The sequence below is a fragment of the Miniopterus natalensis genome, chromosome 17 (assembly GCF_054644295.1).
Source record: "Miniopterus natalensis isolate mMinNat1 chromosome 17, mMinNat1.hap1, whole genome shotgun sequence".
Classification (NCBI taxonomy): Eukaryota; Metazoa; Chordata; class Mammalia; order Chiroptera; family Miniopteridae; genus Miniopterus; species Miniopterus natalensis.
The window spans coordinates 43795755-43810508 of NC_142097.1; the positions used below are offsets into that span (position 1 = coordinate 43795755).

The following is a 14754-nucleotide window of genomic DNA, read 5'->3' on the forward strand; positions in this document are numbered from 1 at the left end:
AGTTGTTCCTTCCTGCCTGGTTCACCCTTTAGGCTCAGGCTGACCCTGGTGGTGCTCAAGCTGGGACGCTTCTGTCCTGCCATCCAGAGCTTGGCCAGCAGAGGGGTGCCCTGCACTGTATTGAAACAGCCTGGGCACCTGGAGACTCCCCATGGAGCACCTGGGCACTTGGTGAGGCTGTGGGACCCAGCGTGGGCAGGAGAGGAGCCTCCAAGAGCCAAGAGGAGGAGCTGAAGGGGCCGCACGTGCAGGAGGCCTGGAGGTGACCCGCGGGCAGTGGGGGGCAGGCCCGGCATGAGCACAGGCGCCCACGAGGTGAGCCCGTTTTGCAAAACATATTTAATCAGAATAAATACAGTCCCAGGCAGGGCAGGGGGGTGCCGCAGCCCCTCTGGCCCACCCTCCAGCTCCAGTCCTGGGCAGGCTGCAGAGTCCTGTCACCTTCCCCGTGTCCCAGGGCAGCCACCCTGCAGGGGACCGCACAGTCTCGGGTTGGCGTCTGTGCCTGCAGAGCCGTGGGAACGGAGCCAGGTGGGTGAGCAGACGCAGGCTGCCAGGCCCGCCGTCCTACCAGGCATCCGAGGGCGTCACGGCCTCCTGGGTTCTGCCAGCCCTGCAGGAAAGGGAAGTCAGAGAGGGGCTGCTTTCATCTCTGCACCCCAGCTGCGGCCCGACACCCACAGCCTTGCTCCTGAAAGTCCAGAGGCTCTGGAGAGAAGTGAAGGGCTTGACGAGACCGGGAGGAGCCTGGGAACCTCGGTCCTGCAGACCTGAGCCTGCCCCCAGCCGGGTCGGTCTGTCTGTCTGTCTCGGCAGCAGGAAGATGTCTGAACTCATCTCCCTTCCCCTGAGCTTAACCACAAGTAACTGAGATGAGGGGTGAGAGGTGGGGCAGCTTCCTTCAGGCCCGGGACAATCCAGGCTGAATCTCGACATTCCAGGTGTTGACCCCATGGGGAGAAGGGGGCCAGGGGAACCAGAGGCCAGCCGGGCTGCCCCCCAGCTGACAGAGAAGGGAGAGGAGGGGAGGGCGTGAGAGCCCCAGCTCCACCCTGCCCCCTGCACGCAGCGGTTTCCCTCTCTCACCAAACCTGTCTCCTCCTCCCCACCTGGGGAGGGATGTGGGGAAGGAGGGACCCCAAGGAGCCAGCAGCCACCTCCCTCCCATCCCCAACTCCACTCGATGCCCCAGGGGAAGATGCCCAGCGGTCCAGCCCCTTGCCCCCTCCCCCCACATTCATTCACGGGGCGCCCCCCCCAAAGCCCCTCACCTGCTCCTCTCCTTTCTCTCGTACACAGAGTGAAGTTTGTTGATTAAGAAGATCTTGTCTTCCCCCTCCTAGAAACGCCAGGACACGAAAGGTAAGAGAACAGAAACTGTCCATCCCTCCAGAACCGCTGTTCCAGACGCCCTCCGGGGCGCCCTCGGGTACTCAATGCCACGAGTAAAGAGTTCAAAGCAAGGGGGAGAGGCACCAAAACAAGGACAGGAGACCTGGAGCCGGGCAGTGGGCATAGCGACAGTTCTGTGCTTCCTAGTGGCCAAGGTGAAAAGGGAAACGGGACCAGCCGCACAGTGAGGGCCCCACCACTGACGAGCTCTGCCTGGGCAGATCAGCTCCTCTCCAACCTCAGAGCCGCCAGGTGTCACGGGGGACACGAACGTCAGTCACTGGGCTCCTATTGGTTTCTACTGTTGCTCTAACGCAGGGATGGGGAACCTTTTTTCTGCCGAGGGCCATTTGGACATTTATAACATCATCTGAGGGCCATACAAAATTATCAACTTAAAAATTTGCAATGAAAAAAGCTCCTAGGTTTATTGAATTTCGAGTCCCACCTGCGGCTGCCTTGGCAGGGCCAGACCAAATGATTTCGAGGGCCGGATGTTCCCCACCCCTGCACTAATCAGTCACCACAAACTTAGTGGCTTAAAACACACAAACTCATCACCTGCCAGTTCTGGAGCTCAGAAGCCCAAAATGGGCCTCACAGGAGCAAGCCGCCTGCCCGGGGCCTGGGAAAGCCGCGCCAGCACTAGCGGGGTTCTGACCTGCAGCCCCAAAGATTCAGAACTGGGGGCAGGGCCGGACCTTGGGGAGACACTGTCAGTGGCAAAGGCCGGCCTGGAGAAGGGTCCTTCAGCTCCAGAGGGACGGGAGGGTCCTGGGGTGAGCCAGCAGGCGGCGCCGGGGGCAGCGAGGGGCACTCACATTGCTGATCTGCTCCTTCAGGAGGCTGATGACCTTCCGCTGGCCCTTCACCACCTGGATGTTGAGGTAGATGACAGCCCTGCGGGAGCCGGGCAGGTGGTCAGGCTGGACCCTGCAGGAGCCCGGGCGGGCGGGGGCACGGACCCTCCCCCTCCTACAGGGCACTCACAGCAGCAGGGCCGACACCAGGTAGACGGGGAAGGTGTTTTCCACCAGGTACTTGTGGACCCAGGGCAGCCAGGCGACCCCAGGGCCGGCTCTCTCCAGGCGCCGCACCCACACCTTGCCCGCCTCGTACATGGTGTCCAGGGTCCTGAAGGGCCCACAGAGGCTTGAGGGTTTCACCCTGCGGGGAGAGGGCAGCCTGAGCCCCCAGCCTGGCAAAGGCAACCTCCACACCACCCCAAACCCTGGCCCCAGCCCCTGCCCCCGAGGCCCCCGGGCAGCACCTCCCCACACCCCAGCAGCCAGCGCCCACTCACTGCCAGATGGCGTAGCAGAGGAAGACGGCCGCGCCCAGGAAGGACGGGAAACAGAGCAGCGAGACGAAGACCATGCTCATGTGGGAGGCCAGCCAGGGCCTGCGGGGTGCCTGGCAGTTCGCCATCAGGCTGGTCTGGGGACAAAGGCTGAGCTCTGCCACCGCCCAGCCACACCCCGCCCCCAGGCCTCCACGGTGGGGAGACACAGGCTGGTGGGGCCTCAGTGAAACCCCAGGACAGGACGGGTGACCCGAGAGGCAACACTCAGGACCTGAGCCCGAGGGTGGGTCCACCTCCACCGATTCAGGGTCTCCAGCTATCCCCCTGGGTACTGTCCCCAGTGTACAGGTGAGGAAATGGGGGACCAGGGAGGAGGAGAGCCTGGCTCTCACCACTGTGCACCCCTGCCCGAGGCCACAGGACCACGGTCCCTCCCCACAGCCTGTGGGCCTGCGGCTCAGAGCACCTCTCAGCTCCTCGGCCCCAGGCCTGGCACACGGCCCCCAGTAAAGACCACGGCTGGGCAGCAGTGTGGGGGAGGGGGCCATGGGACTGACCCCGGAGGGTGGCCCCGGGCTGCCAGCCCTGTACCACTTGGGTCAGGGGAATGTTCCCAAGTCCCGGGGCTCCAGGTCCGCCAGCCGAGAGGCCCGCCCTGGCTGCCCCCCCCAAAGCCCCGCCCCGCCTGGGGCCCAGCCGGCACCTTTACCTTCTTGACATAGAAGAGCAGCAACAGCTTGAGGATCTGCATGGCGGGCAGGAGGGGCGCAAAGAGGACCCCCAGCCTGGGGAGGGGAGGGGGCGCTGCAGTCCAGAGGCTGGGGTCGTGACCCCTGTGCCGCTCCCAGGGCCAGAAGGGCTACCCGGGCCTGGCTTGGGGTGGAAACAAGCTGCCCCGTGCCCTCCCTCCCCACCCCAGGGCCAGGAAGGATGCTGCAGGACTGGGGGGAGACTAGGTGCCCTGGGGAGGGGGGGTCAGGGCCCACGTCACCCCAGGATCCCAGCCTGGGCCTTGCTCTGGTCCCAAGGGGAAGGGGCTCAGCTGCCCCCCAGGCCAGCCAGTGGGAGGCGCCTGGAAGATGCTCACCAGGTCAGGGTCTGCCCGTAAATCAGCTCCAGGACGTTGTGGGCGATGTCGAACTCGGGCTTCCCCCTCCTCAGCCTTTTCTCGGAGATGAGCCTGGGGCAGGGGAGCCTGGGGTCACTGGGCAGGGCCGATCCCGAGACCGACCCCGGTCCCCACCCCGGAAGGCATGCGTCCCTGCCCCCCCACCTCGGGCACCCAGCCGATGTCTAGGGGAGACCGCACCCTGGGGTCCCCGCCCTAAGTGGCTCCGAGCTAAGCTGGCTTCGTCGGGTCCTTTTCTAAGTGCACACCCAGGTGTAAACACGTGCAGCGGGCACCAAGCACTTTGCCTCCGTATTATCCTCAGACTCGCAGGTTCTCAGAGAAAACGCAGAAGTAAAGGCGCCCGGGCTCCTACCACCCTGGGCGGCCACCGTGTGTCTGTCTCCCTCCTGCCTGCTGCTGCTTCGCGCTAGACTGAGGGTGTGCCACACACGGCGCAATGAAACCCGCTTTCCTTGCCAGCCTAAAGCCAGGCTCCATCCTGTCTCCTGTTTTCCCAGCTTAAAGACCCTTTACAGAAGCTGCTGGGCAGGAACCAGCGGCCTCCCTGGGAGGTCAGAGGCCTGCCAGCCTGCCAGGGGAGGCTGCTGAAGGGGGCAGCCCGGGAGCCCGGGAGCCCAGGGCGGAGGCCGGCCGCGCCCCGGGAGGGCCTCACCTCCACACCAGCTCCCCAAAGAACGTGTCCAGCAGCGTGAAGAGAAAGTCCAGCACCAGCAGGCGGTACAGCTCCTGGCCCACAAAGGTCTCCCAGCACTGAAACAGAGGGGGCTCAGCCCAGGCCCGCGCCCCGCCGCCCGCTGCCCAGCCCGTGGGGGCGCGGCTCCAGCCTGCCCGTGGACCAGGCCAGTCAGGTGAGGGCTGGCGGGGGGCTGCTGTGAGGGGCACCCCTGCATCCCGCACCCGGGACCCGCGCGGCCCCTCAGCCTCCCCAGCACCGCCCGGGCCCCCTCTCACCTGGTCCTTTAGGGTGCCCACCCTGCGGCCCAGCCAGTGGTAGCAGAGAATCCCCAAGGTGACCATCTTGAGGATGAGGTTCCTGTGGAGGGCGAGGGGCACAGACTGAGGGAGGGGTGCCTGGCAGACAGAAGTCGCACCCCAGGAAGCCCCACCTGCCCCACCTGGCCACATACCTGCAGATGGCCACGTACACCTCCAGCACCGGGGAGTCGTGCCGCTCCAGGGCAGCCAGAGCTCGGAACAGGTAGGGGGCCCCCAGGTTGAGGAGGCAGACCACCAGGGGCAGGGCCAGCAGTGGCCCCTCCTGGTCAGCAGGCACAGGGCTCTGCTAGGGCAGAAGGGGGCTGTGGTCACCCCAGGTGCTCCCCCATGGGCAGGGGTCAGGTCCACCGACGGGCCCCTGGGGGTGGGGGGCTGGGGGACAGGGTCCCACAGTAGAAAGAGGGGGCAGAACTGGCAGATAGCACCCCCTTCCCCCAAGATACGTGCAGCCCAGGCCTCATGTTCAAACCACACAGGAAGGGGGATAGGCCACAAGTGTCAGAAAAAGAAAAGGGAACCAAGAGAAAATAAAAACGGGAGAGTGAGACAGATGGGAGGGGTGGGGACTGAGGCCTGAGGGAGGCAGCCTCCAGGGAGGGGTTCTGGGCCCCTGGACCCCTGGGCCGGGTGCAGGGGGCAGAGCCACAGCTGACTTCTGGCTGGGCAGGCGCCGGTCGCTGGGGACACATTCCAAAGCAGCGGGACTCTGACCCCGTGGCCGAGTCCCCAGGCTGCCCACCCCATCCCTTTACCTCGATCATGAACTCGGAGAAGGTGTAGACAGCCACGGTGCAGCCCAGCGTGGTCCCCAGGCACAGCAGCCACACCAGCCCCCGCACGGCCGCCTGGCCCAGCCACCCGCACACACCCCGGGGGCCCCGCTGCAGCTGCCATTCGGCCAGCAGCTCCTGCAAGGCAGTGAGGGGTCACTCGCTCCAGGTCACAGCCACGTGGGGACGTGAAGACACAGGGACATCCAGGGAGGCTTAGGGGACTGGAGTCCCCCACCCCAAGGCCACCGCCTGTCCCTCCCCCAGCTCTGGGTCCTGTCTCCAGGCACAGAGAGCACAGAACTTGGGCCCAAGGCTGCCCTGCCCTCGACCCCCACCAGCCAGGCTGGGTGTCAGCCCGTTCCCACCCAGTCTCCGGCATCCTGAGAGGCACCCCACCTCTCCCACCTGCCCCCTTCCCTCCCTCCCTCCCAGCCCTGCCCCCTGAGCTGTCCCTGGAGGTGGAGCCCCCAGTGGGAGCTCCTGAGGGCAGGAAGGCCCATTAGCCAGTCCTGCAGCACAAACCCCAGAAAGGCAGGGAAGTTTCCTCGAGGCCCAGCTCGGTCACCCTCTCGCCCTTTGGCCTTGGGGAAGGTACAGAACCTCTGTGCCTCAGTTTCCTCACTTGTATCACGGGGAGATAGCATTCCCCACCCTAGGCTACTGTGGGAGCTGGGAGTGTGTCCCAGCAGGAGCCCTTCGGGCCTCTTCCCACCGGGGCCCGAAGATACAGGGACCCCAGGAGAGGCCCAGAGCAGATGCGACCCTGTCCCTCTGCAGCACCAGCCCCTAGGAGTGAGAACGGAGGGCAGGCTGACATCAAGGCCCCCGCCCCCCGGCCGTGGACGGAGACGGAGCAGGAGGACCGGTGCCGACGCGTCTGGAGCTGGGGAGCACCCGCTCGGTCCCTGACGGCGAGCAAGGCCCCCACCCCGACGTCCCGCCCACGGGCTGCTTGGCTCTAGCTGTTTGGTCCCAAATGGACCCGGCAGGTCTTGCAGAGCTGAGTGGGCCAGGACTGGGGTTCCGGGACTCGGGGTGGGGGCGGCAGCTCCAGGCCCCGGGGGGCTCACCTTCAGCCGGGTCCGGATGTTGTCACGCTGGAGGCGGGAGGCCCACTTCTGAGTCACCTTGTGGTCCCAGGAGCAGAAAACAGCAAGGGCGTGGGCGCCCAGGGTGCTGCCTACCCGGTAGCTCTCCCCAAAAGAGCGGGACATGCTGTGACCAACAAGGGGGGTGATGAGGGGCGAGGGAGCAGAGGCCGGGGAGAGGGCAGCAGGACAGTCTCTGCAGCCCTCACTGGGAGGAGCCCTCCTGGCCATGGAGCAGCCCACTGCCCCCACCCCCAGCCCAGCTCTTGGCCGCCTGGCATGGCCTCTGGCCACCCTAGATCAGCCCTGTCCAGGCACAGTGCCCACCAGCCACAAGGGGCTAGGAGAGGGGTCGGGCTCCACTCCCCGCGGACGTGGCCAGCGGCTCCTGTTCAGGCTCACCTCGGGGCCTTTGCACGGCCTCTCCCAATAACCAGAACACCTTCCTCTCCTGCCCTGCCCATTTTTACTGAACCTGTGCCTCTGAGGCAAGTGCCGCCTCCCCTAGGAAGCCAGCCTGACTCCTCCCCCGGCTCCGTAACTCCTGGGCACACACCAGGCCTCCCGGATTTTCCCAGCCCCTCTGGTCTGTCTGCTGCCCTGCGCTAAGCACAGGGAGTGTTGGGGGGGGGGGTAGATGGGTGGGCAGATGATGGACAGACGGGTGGGTGGGTGGGTGGGTGGATCAGTGGTGCTCAGAGTCAGGGTCCTGTGCTCAGGCCATTACCTGTACACCAGGGTGATGCAGGTGACAAAGAAGGCTGCGCCCACGGTGAAGAGGTAGGCCAGGGGCATGTTGTAGGGCAGGCTGGCCCCCTCGGGGGCACACTGGCCACCATCCAGCGGATGGGCACACGGCTGGTTCAGGGTGGCGTTACTGTAGTAGCCATAGTACATGACGGTGTCGGTGAAGCGGCCCTGGGGGGAGGCCAGGCCGAGTCAGGGACTCTGCCCGCTCCCCACACCCGACCCACCCTCGGCTTCAAGGGGCAGAGGGAGCGCACCCACGGGGGAGGCCGGGGCAGGGCAGCAGACCAGACAAAGGCCTCGGCCATCCCGGGGCCTCCCGGGCCCCACTGACGTCTGCGGCCCACCCGGAGCCACGGCGCGGGGGGAGGTCCGCCCAGGGAGGCAGGGCCAAGAGGTGCCCACCCAGTGCCCCGGCCGCGCCCAGCGGGCCGCACCCTGCCCGTGAGGAGCTCCAGGCCGGTGAAGCGGGGGCCGGGCGCGGGGCGCGCGGGCGGGAAGGCGGCCTGCACGCCCGCCAGGAAGGCCAGCAGGGGCAGCAGCAGCAGGGCGTTGAAGGCCAGCAGCGTCTTGAGGAAGAGGAAGTAGGACAGCGCGCTGGAGCCGAACCGGCCGCCGATCCGCTTCAGGGCGTAGCGCCAGGGCGCCAGGGCGTGCAGCCCCGACGGCAGCGCCAGCCCCAGGTTGCGCCAGGCCTGTGGGGACGCAACAGGGCGGTCCTGCGGGGTCCCACGGAGGGGCCTCGAGCAAGAGCCCGGCGTGAGGGGCGGCGGCGAGGCCGGGCTGAGGGCCGGGGCGGCCGCTCCCACCGCCCGGCCGCACCCCCAGGGACGCCCAGCGGAGCTCCTACCAGGACGCAGGCGAACCGCAGCCGGGCACAGCAGGGCCGCAGCCCGGGGCGGCGGGGCGGCAACCCCCGCGGGGCGCGGGTCTCCTCTCTGCGGGCAGAGGCGGCGTCAGGGCTGGGCCCGGGTGGGGCCGACGCCCCCCGGGACCGCCCCCCGTCCGCCCAGGTGGCACTGACCGCAGGCGGCGTTTCTCCGCCAGGCTGAGGGGCATACCCCGGAGCATGTGGTCCTGCTGGGCCAGAGTCAGGCCCTGCAGCTCCTTCACCAGAAGCAGCCGCTTCTCTGCAGGGAGAGCCAGGCGCCCCGTGGGTTCCCCGAAGAACCCTCCCCCCGCCCACCGCCCCTGTGGCCATGACCCTGGATACCCCCACAACCCTGGGCACCCCCATGACCCTAAACAGGCCTGCCCACTGCCCGCACCACCCGGAGCCTCTGCCCATCACCCGAGGCCTGGATGGCTCCCTCTGCCAAGGCCACGGAAGCCAGGCCTCGCCCTGCCCTCCTCTCACCCCCCCGAACCTCCGTAAGATCTCAGCATCTTCCCAATGCCCCCGCTCCTGCCCCACGGGCACCTCGCCCTGACCCCAGTGACGTGAGCCCCGCCGGCCCCTGACAGGGACGGGGTCCCCGCCACCGCCCACTACACCAGCCTCATGGGGGGCGTGGGGAGGGCAGGACCTAGAGACCCTGGCTGAGACCTGGGTGCTCACCCCGCTCACCCCCACCCTGGGCGGGAAGCCGCTTCAACCCCAAATGCTCTGCAGCCCGAAAGGCCCCCGCTTCTCTGCCCCAGTGGTGGGGACGCCCGCCAACCAAAGGACCTCGCCGCTGCGGCCGTCGGGCCGTCGCAGGGGGACTGGGCCCTGGGCCTGCTGCCCCCGCCCCCCGCTCACCCTCCTCCTCGAGGGCCGCAGAGTCCAGCTCCAGGTCGTAGGGGCGGAGGCTGGGCCGGGCCGAGCGCCCCAGGCCCCGGAGCTGCGGCCGGCCGGCCCTGCGCCGCATCCTCACCGAGCGGTTGTAGTACTGGGAGATGATGGCGCCCCGGCTGCGGCCTGCAGGGCCGCGGGGGGGGGGGTCAGGAAGGGCCAGGCCTCGACGCCCTGTTCCCACGAAGCCCGGCTCTCACGTGAAGGCAGCCGCCGCCCCCCCAGGACCCGGGAAGTTCCCTTCATAAGAGACCTTGGCGCTGCTGGGTTCCCAAGAGCCTATTTTTATCCCGGTGACAACCCTGGAGTCGTTTAGTACCCAGGAGGCTGTGGGGGTCTGTGCTGGGCCTGCGGGCCGCAGACAGAGGGGCGGGAGCCGAAAAGGCCTGGCTCTAAGGGACACGGATCCCCTGGAATCCCAGGCCCAGCCCAGGGGCCGGAGCAAGGCTGGGGCCGAGGGCCGAGGGCCCCGCTCACCGATGGTGCGACTGGGCAAGCTGGCCAGGATGCGGAGCGTGGCCGTGCTGAGCTCCGCAGCGCCCTCCGGCCCCAGGAGAGCCTGGCGGTCACTGCCTGTGGAGCAGCAGAGAGACTTGTCCAGAGGGCCTTGTCACTGCTGACCAGCAGTCCCCCATCCCCATCTCAGGCCTTCAGGCCGCCAGGCGGGACATCCTGAGAGGCTGAGAAGGCTCAGGGCCCTGCCCGCACCATCCCACCACCCGCGGCCTGGGCCGGGCACGCTCACCCGAGGCGTCCAGGGCTCCGGCCCCCAGCCCGGTGGGCTGCAGCTCCAGCCCCTCCTCAGCTGCCCACTGGCTCTGCTCCTGGATGAGCTGGTGGAAGGAGTGGTGCATCTCGCTCTCGTCGTAGGGGCTGGGATCCCGGCTGCTGGGGGGAAAAGTGGGGGTGGGGGCCCAGTTCTCGCCCAGCAGCCTGCCCCTTCCAAACGTCCGTGGTCCAGAGGCCTCTCCCTGGGGGTGGCACATCCCAGCCCACAGCCCCAGAGCACTTACCCCTGGTCTTCTGGGGTCTCAAGGACATTGAGGACAAAGGCCATGTCCGCTGCCTAGCCCGGGCAGTCTGCGACCTAGGGCAGCTCAGAGCCTGGACGCTTGCAGCCTCCGAAGCCGCCTGCTGCCCATCTGATGAGACAGGGAGCATCGTCCCACACTTGGCCTTCAGGCCTGGCACCTGGCCCAACCACCAGCTCCCCGGGGACTATGGGAGGTGCCGCTCACAGCCCAGGCTGCCTGAGCCCCTGCCCTGGACCCCATCCACAGCCAAACATGCGGTCAGGTGAGTGGCCCCAAATCAGCCCAGAATGGACTGAGGGCCACTCCCTTCCAGTGCCCGGGGAGGGAGGAGGGAGGGACAGAGGGAGGAAGGGAGTTCCCCATCATTTTGCTCAAAGGCACCAGTCCCTGGGAAATAGGGAAGGGGTGGGGTGCTGTGGGCACAGCCCTCCATCCCTAGGGTGAGAAAGGTCAGGGCAGCTCTGAGACCTTCCCTGTGCCCGCCCGGTAACCCCTCAGCACTTCCTCTCGCAGGAAATCCTCACCCCCACCCCCACCCGCCCAGGCAGAACAGGATGACCCGCCCCTCCGGCTGGGTCCCCACCCAGCCAGCATCCCCCCAACACACACACAGTGGCTACGGCATCCCCAGCCAGCAGGGCTGAAGGCGGGCAGTTCTCAGCAGGCTGACCCCGAATTCTGTCACGGAGGGCAGCTGGCTGGGGGAGGTGCCGGGCCTTAAACAGGCTGCCTTTGTCCAGGCCGAGGGCTCAGCCGCCACCCAGAACAACTGGAACCAGGGCGGCCTTCTCTGGGCTCCTCACCCCGTGGGCGTGGGGCGGGGACAGCCAGCTCCCGGACACCCGCTGACTCCCGCAGGACTCTGCCCACCGAGGCCCAGCCCTGTCTGCGCTGTTCCGCGGCCTCCCCCAGGAAACTCGGCTCTCAGGAACGGTGGCTCAAGGGGGCTTCCTGGGGTGAGACCCGGTGCCCAGACAGAGTCGGCCCTGCCGGGACTGTGCCCAGTCAGGGTCCTCACTTAGGGGCGTAGGGGCTCCTACACAATCCCAGCCCTGCCCTCCAGCGGGAGCACAGCATGGGGAGAAGGTTCTGCCCCCCAGCCTGGAATGGCGTTGGAGGGGTGTCGGTGGGTGCTTTCCAGGCCAGTCCCTGGAGCTGGAATCCTTCAGACAGACCCACCCAAGCCCAAATCCAAGGGCCTCCAGACACACCCCTTCTCCAAACTGGAGGCAGAAGGTGGTGGTCAGAAACTCTGGCCTGGCCCCAGCAGCCTTACCCCAGGGGATGAGCACTCACCCGGGTCCCCCTGGGCACTGCCCAGGACTTACTTCCAGCTGACACGTGGCACCCTGGCACCCATGAGTTTCCAGGTGCACCATTCCTAAGCCCTGAGCCAGGCGGGAGGGGCAGGGCGGAGCCCTTTCCAGGAACCCCACACCCCAGCGACGAGTCCACTGAGCCCAGGGTGCTCAGGGTGAGCTGCAGCCAGGCCTCTGCGCCCAGGGGCGGGAGCAACTGGAGCCCCTTGACCGGGCCACCACTCCCCCAACTCCCTACTGGTGGTCAGTGGTACCGTCCTGTGTGACCCGCCCCCTACGCCTTCCCGTTGGTGCTACCGGTGCCGGGGTGGGCTGGGGGCTGCAGTTCCCCTGCTCCCACCCGTCCAGAGAGAGTTAAACCAGGGAATCCCAGGAGAACCTGGAAAGGGAACTCTGGCCCAGTGGCCCCAGTGGCCCTAGTGGCCCAAAGGAATTCGGAAGGGGTGGAGCTGTCCAGCCACGGGGGATCTGCAGGGGCTGGTAGAACGAGGGCACCTACCTGGGAGGCACCTGGAGGAGGGGCCCTGTCCTGGGAAAGGGCCGCCGGGTACGGTGGTTGGGGCTCCACCACCTGGGGGAGGGACCTCGGGGTCTGGGGGAGGGAGTGACCAAGGGCGCAGGAGCCAACCTGGGACCAGAGGGAGCTGCACCGCCCAGCCCGGTCCACGTGGTGGCGGGCGGGCCTCAAGCATCACGTGACCTGGCTTGGCCCTGGGACTCAGCCCACCCCTACTCTGGGCTCCAGCAACCGTGCCCTCTCCCTGCCAACTGCGCGGGACCCCTCCCCACACCCCACCCTGAGGTCTGGGCAGGGCGAAGGTCCGAGTGTCTGTGTCTATTCCAATCTCCGGGCAAAGTCCTCAATTTCTATGAGACTCAGTTTCTCCAAGTTTCAAATGGGGACAATAATTGCAAACCCACCCACTGCCCAGGGCGGTTATCAAAAGGACAGGGTGCTGCAAAGCCACACCCCCAGCGCCTGCAACAGCGGGTTGGGAAAGCCCTTCCTCTTGACCAACACTGCCCGGGGCAGGCTGGCAGACCCGGCTTATCTCCCCTCCCCGTGGGGGGGTGGCTTCTACTGAGGACCTGGCGACGTCACGCACTTCCTGTGTGCTAGGTAAGGGGAGGGGCAAGACGGGAGAGACCGACAGGTCCCCATTGCTGTTTCCTGTTACTCTTCACAAGCCAGGGACCTAAGCACTGACGTCCCCAGTTCACAGATGAGGAAACGGAGGCTGAGAGGTTCATTGGCCTCCAGGTGCCATCCACCTGGCCTGAATCTTGTCCACCTGGGGGCTCTGCCCAGAAGCCTGACTTTGAGGAAGCCTGGCAGGAGGCCAGAGGAGAGGCTCCCACAGATTTGAGAAAATGGGTGGGATCTGGACAGCAGAGGGGGGGGGCGTCCTGGTTGGGAGAAGCCTTGAGAGGCAGCCGGGGTGCCAGTGAGCTGGAAGGAAAAGGAAGGAGGACCCCAGGAGGGAAGAACAGGTGGGCAAGTCCAGGAGTGGGAAGGAGGACACCTGATGCAATTCGAGGGAAAAGGGGTCCCCGGGCCTGAGGTTGGACAAAGAGGGAGGGGTGGGGGTGGGGCTATTTTGCAGCTGTCAGTGTGGTCCTCAGGTGGGTCGTCTCAGGCCGGAGCCCCTGTCTCTCCTCCCACTGCTCCCCACCTCCCTGCACACCCACGCCCCAGCCTCCTTGTATTTGCATGACCTCAGGCCCAAGTTGAAGGTCACCTCCTCTGGGGAGCCTTCCTGGATTGAACTTGTTGGAGCACTTGCCATGTACACTTGCCAGTCTGTCTCCACTCTCCTGACTCTGATCCCACCGTGTGCCCAGCACCAGCCCCCCACCTGGGACCTGGCATAGAGGAGGGACTTTGAAAACCAGGAGGGGGCCAGGCAGGGAGGCAGAAAAGCCACTGGAGCTCGTCTAGGAGGTGACTGGGCCCTTCTAAAAATGGTGGGGAGGGAGCAGGAAGGAAGGGCAGGACCTCGAGACCTACCAGGGGATCCCAGGAGAGAGAAATGGCCAAGGTGACGCTGAAACACCTTAACTGGGAGGGCGCGAACGGAGTCCACCCGGAGCGCTCGCTCCGGGCCAGGCACAGGCTCAGGCCTTGGCCTGACAGAGGCGGGAAGTTAAGAAATAGCTCGGCCCACCCTTAGGGCCACTATCGCGCCGACCAAGCGAAGCCACGGCCAACGCAACCAGCAGATAAGCCCCGGGCCCCTGCGCCCCGCCGGGCGAGGCCTCGACTCCCCAGGCTCCCCAGGCCCAAGGGAGCGCGCCCGGGGCCAGCGGGGCTCCCAGCCGTCCCGGTGAGGCCCCTGGGGGCTCGGAAGCGGCAGCCGGGAAGCCCGGGAGCCCCGAGGTCGGCTGGCCTGTCCGGTGCCACACGGGAGGGAAGGGCCGAGCCTGCCCAGCGCGCACCTGGGGGCCCGAGCTGCGCGCGCCTCTCACCTGCGCTCCGCGCCCCGCGCCCCGCGCCCCGCGCCCGCAGGAAGTGCCGGCCTGGGTGCAGAGCAGAGGAAACTGCAGGGGGCGGGGGGGAGGGGAAGGAGACCGCGGGGGGAGCTGGGGTTCCTGTCATGTGACCCCTTCCTTGGGCTCTTCACAGCCCTGCCTGGAGTGGAAGGACCCGGTCCAAAGAGGGTCTCCGTGGGTCACTCGTCCCCTGGCCTCCAGGTGAGCTGGGTGGGTGCAGAGGGGAGGGGAGGAGATGAGAGAGCTGCGGCCGAGGGGCTGCTGGGGGGCGCGGGTTGGAGCCGCTGCACAGGCCTGGGGGTCCCTCTCGCCCTGCCCTTGGCTGGGGGGGCAGCCACGCCTCCTCCTCTGGGGCCTTGGGGGACGCCGCGGACCTGGTCCTGGGGGCGGAATCACGAGGTAGAAGACGGGGGGTCCCAGCACGTCCAGATCCGGGGTGCTGCGGGAGACGGGGTCCGAGGCACTGTGGGTTCGGGGCGGCTTCCCAGCCGGAGGGGCGGCACGTGGGGAGGAGGGGCCTGCGCCCCGCCGCGGGCAGCAAGCGGAGCCTCGGGCCCGCGCCTGGCCTTGGCTGCGGGGGACCCACCTTGCCGCGCCCCCCGACCTGCTCTCCCCATTCCACAGGCGGGCAAACCGAGGCCCCCGGCCGCGTGTCGCTTTGGGACTCGGAAGGTGGCTGAGGCCAGACCGCCTCCAACAGGACTTT

The 14754-nt window shown here is 67.2% G+C and overlaps 1 protein-coding gene across 1 annotated transcript; it reads right to left on the reverse strand.

Moving 5' to 3' along the window:
- Nucleotides 1–321: 321 nt before the first annotated feature.
- Nucleotides 322–10666, reverse strand: TMC6 (transmembrane channel like 6). The gene is given in 21 exon segments (XM_087825700.1): nucleotides 322–555; nucleotides 558–613; nucleotides 1272–1339; nucleotides 2214–2292; nucleotides 2383–2559; nucleotides 2696–2829; nucleotides 3405–3480; nucleotides 3783–3875; nucleotides 4480–4577; nucleotides 4779–4860; nucleotides 4955–5106; nucleotides 5576–5731; nucleotides 6667–6811; nucleotides 7412–7602; nucleotides 7869–8126; nucleotides 8282–8369; nucleotides 8456–8561; nucleotides 9173–9331; nucleotides 9683–9778; nucleotides 9951–10093; nucleotides 10219–10666. Coding segments are annotated over 21 exon segments (2613 nt in total). The 5' UTR covers nucleotides 10263–10666; the 3' UTR covers nucleotides 322–343.
- Nucleotides 10667–14754: the final 4088 nt, after the last annotated feature.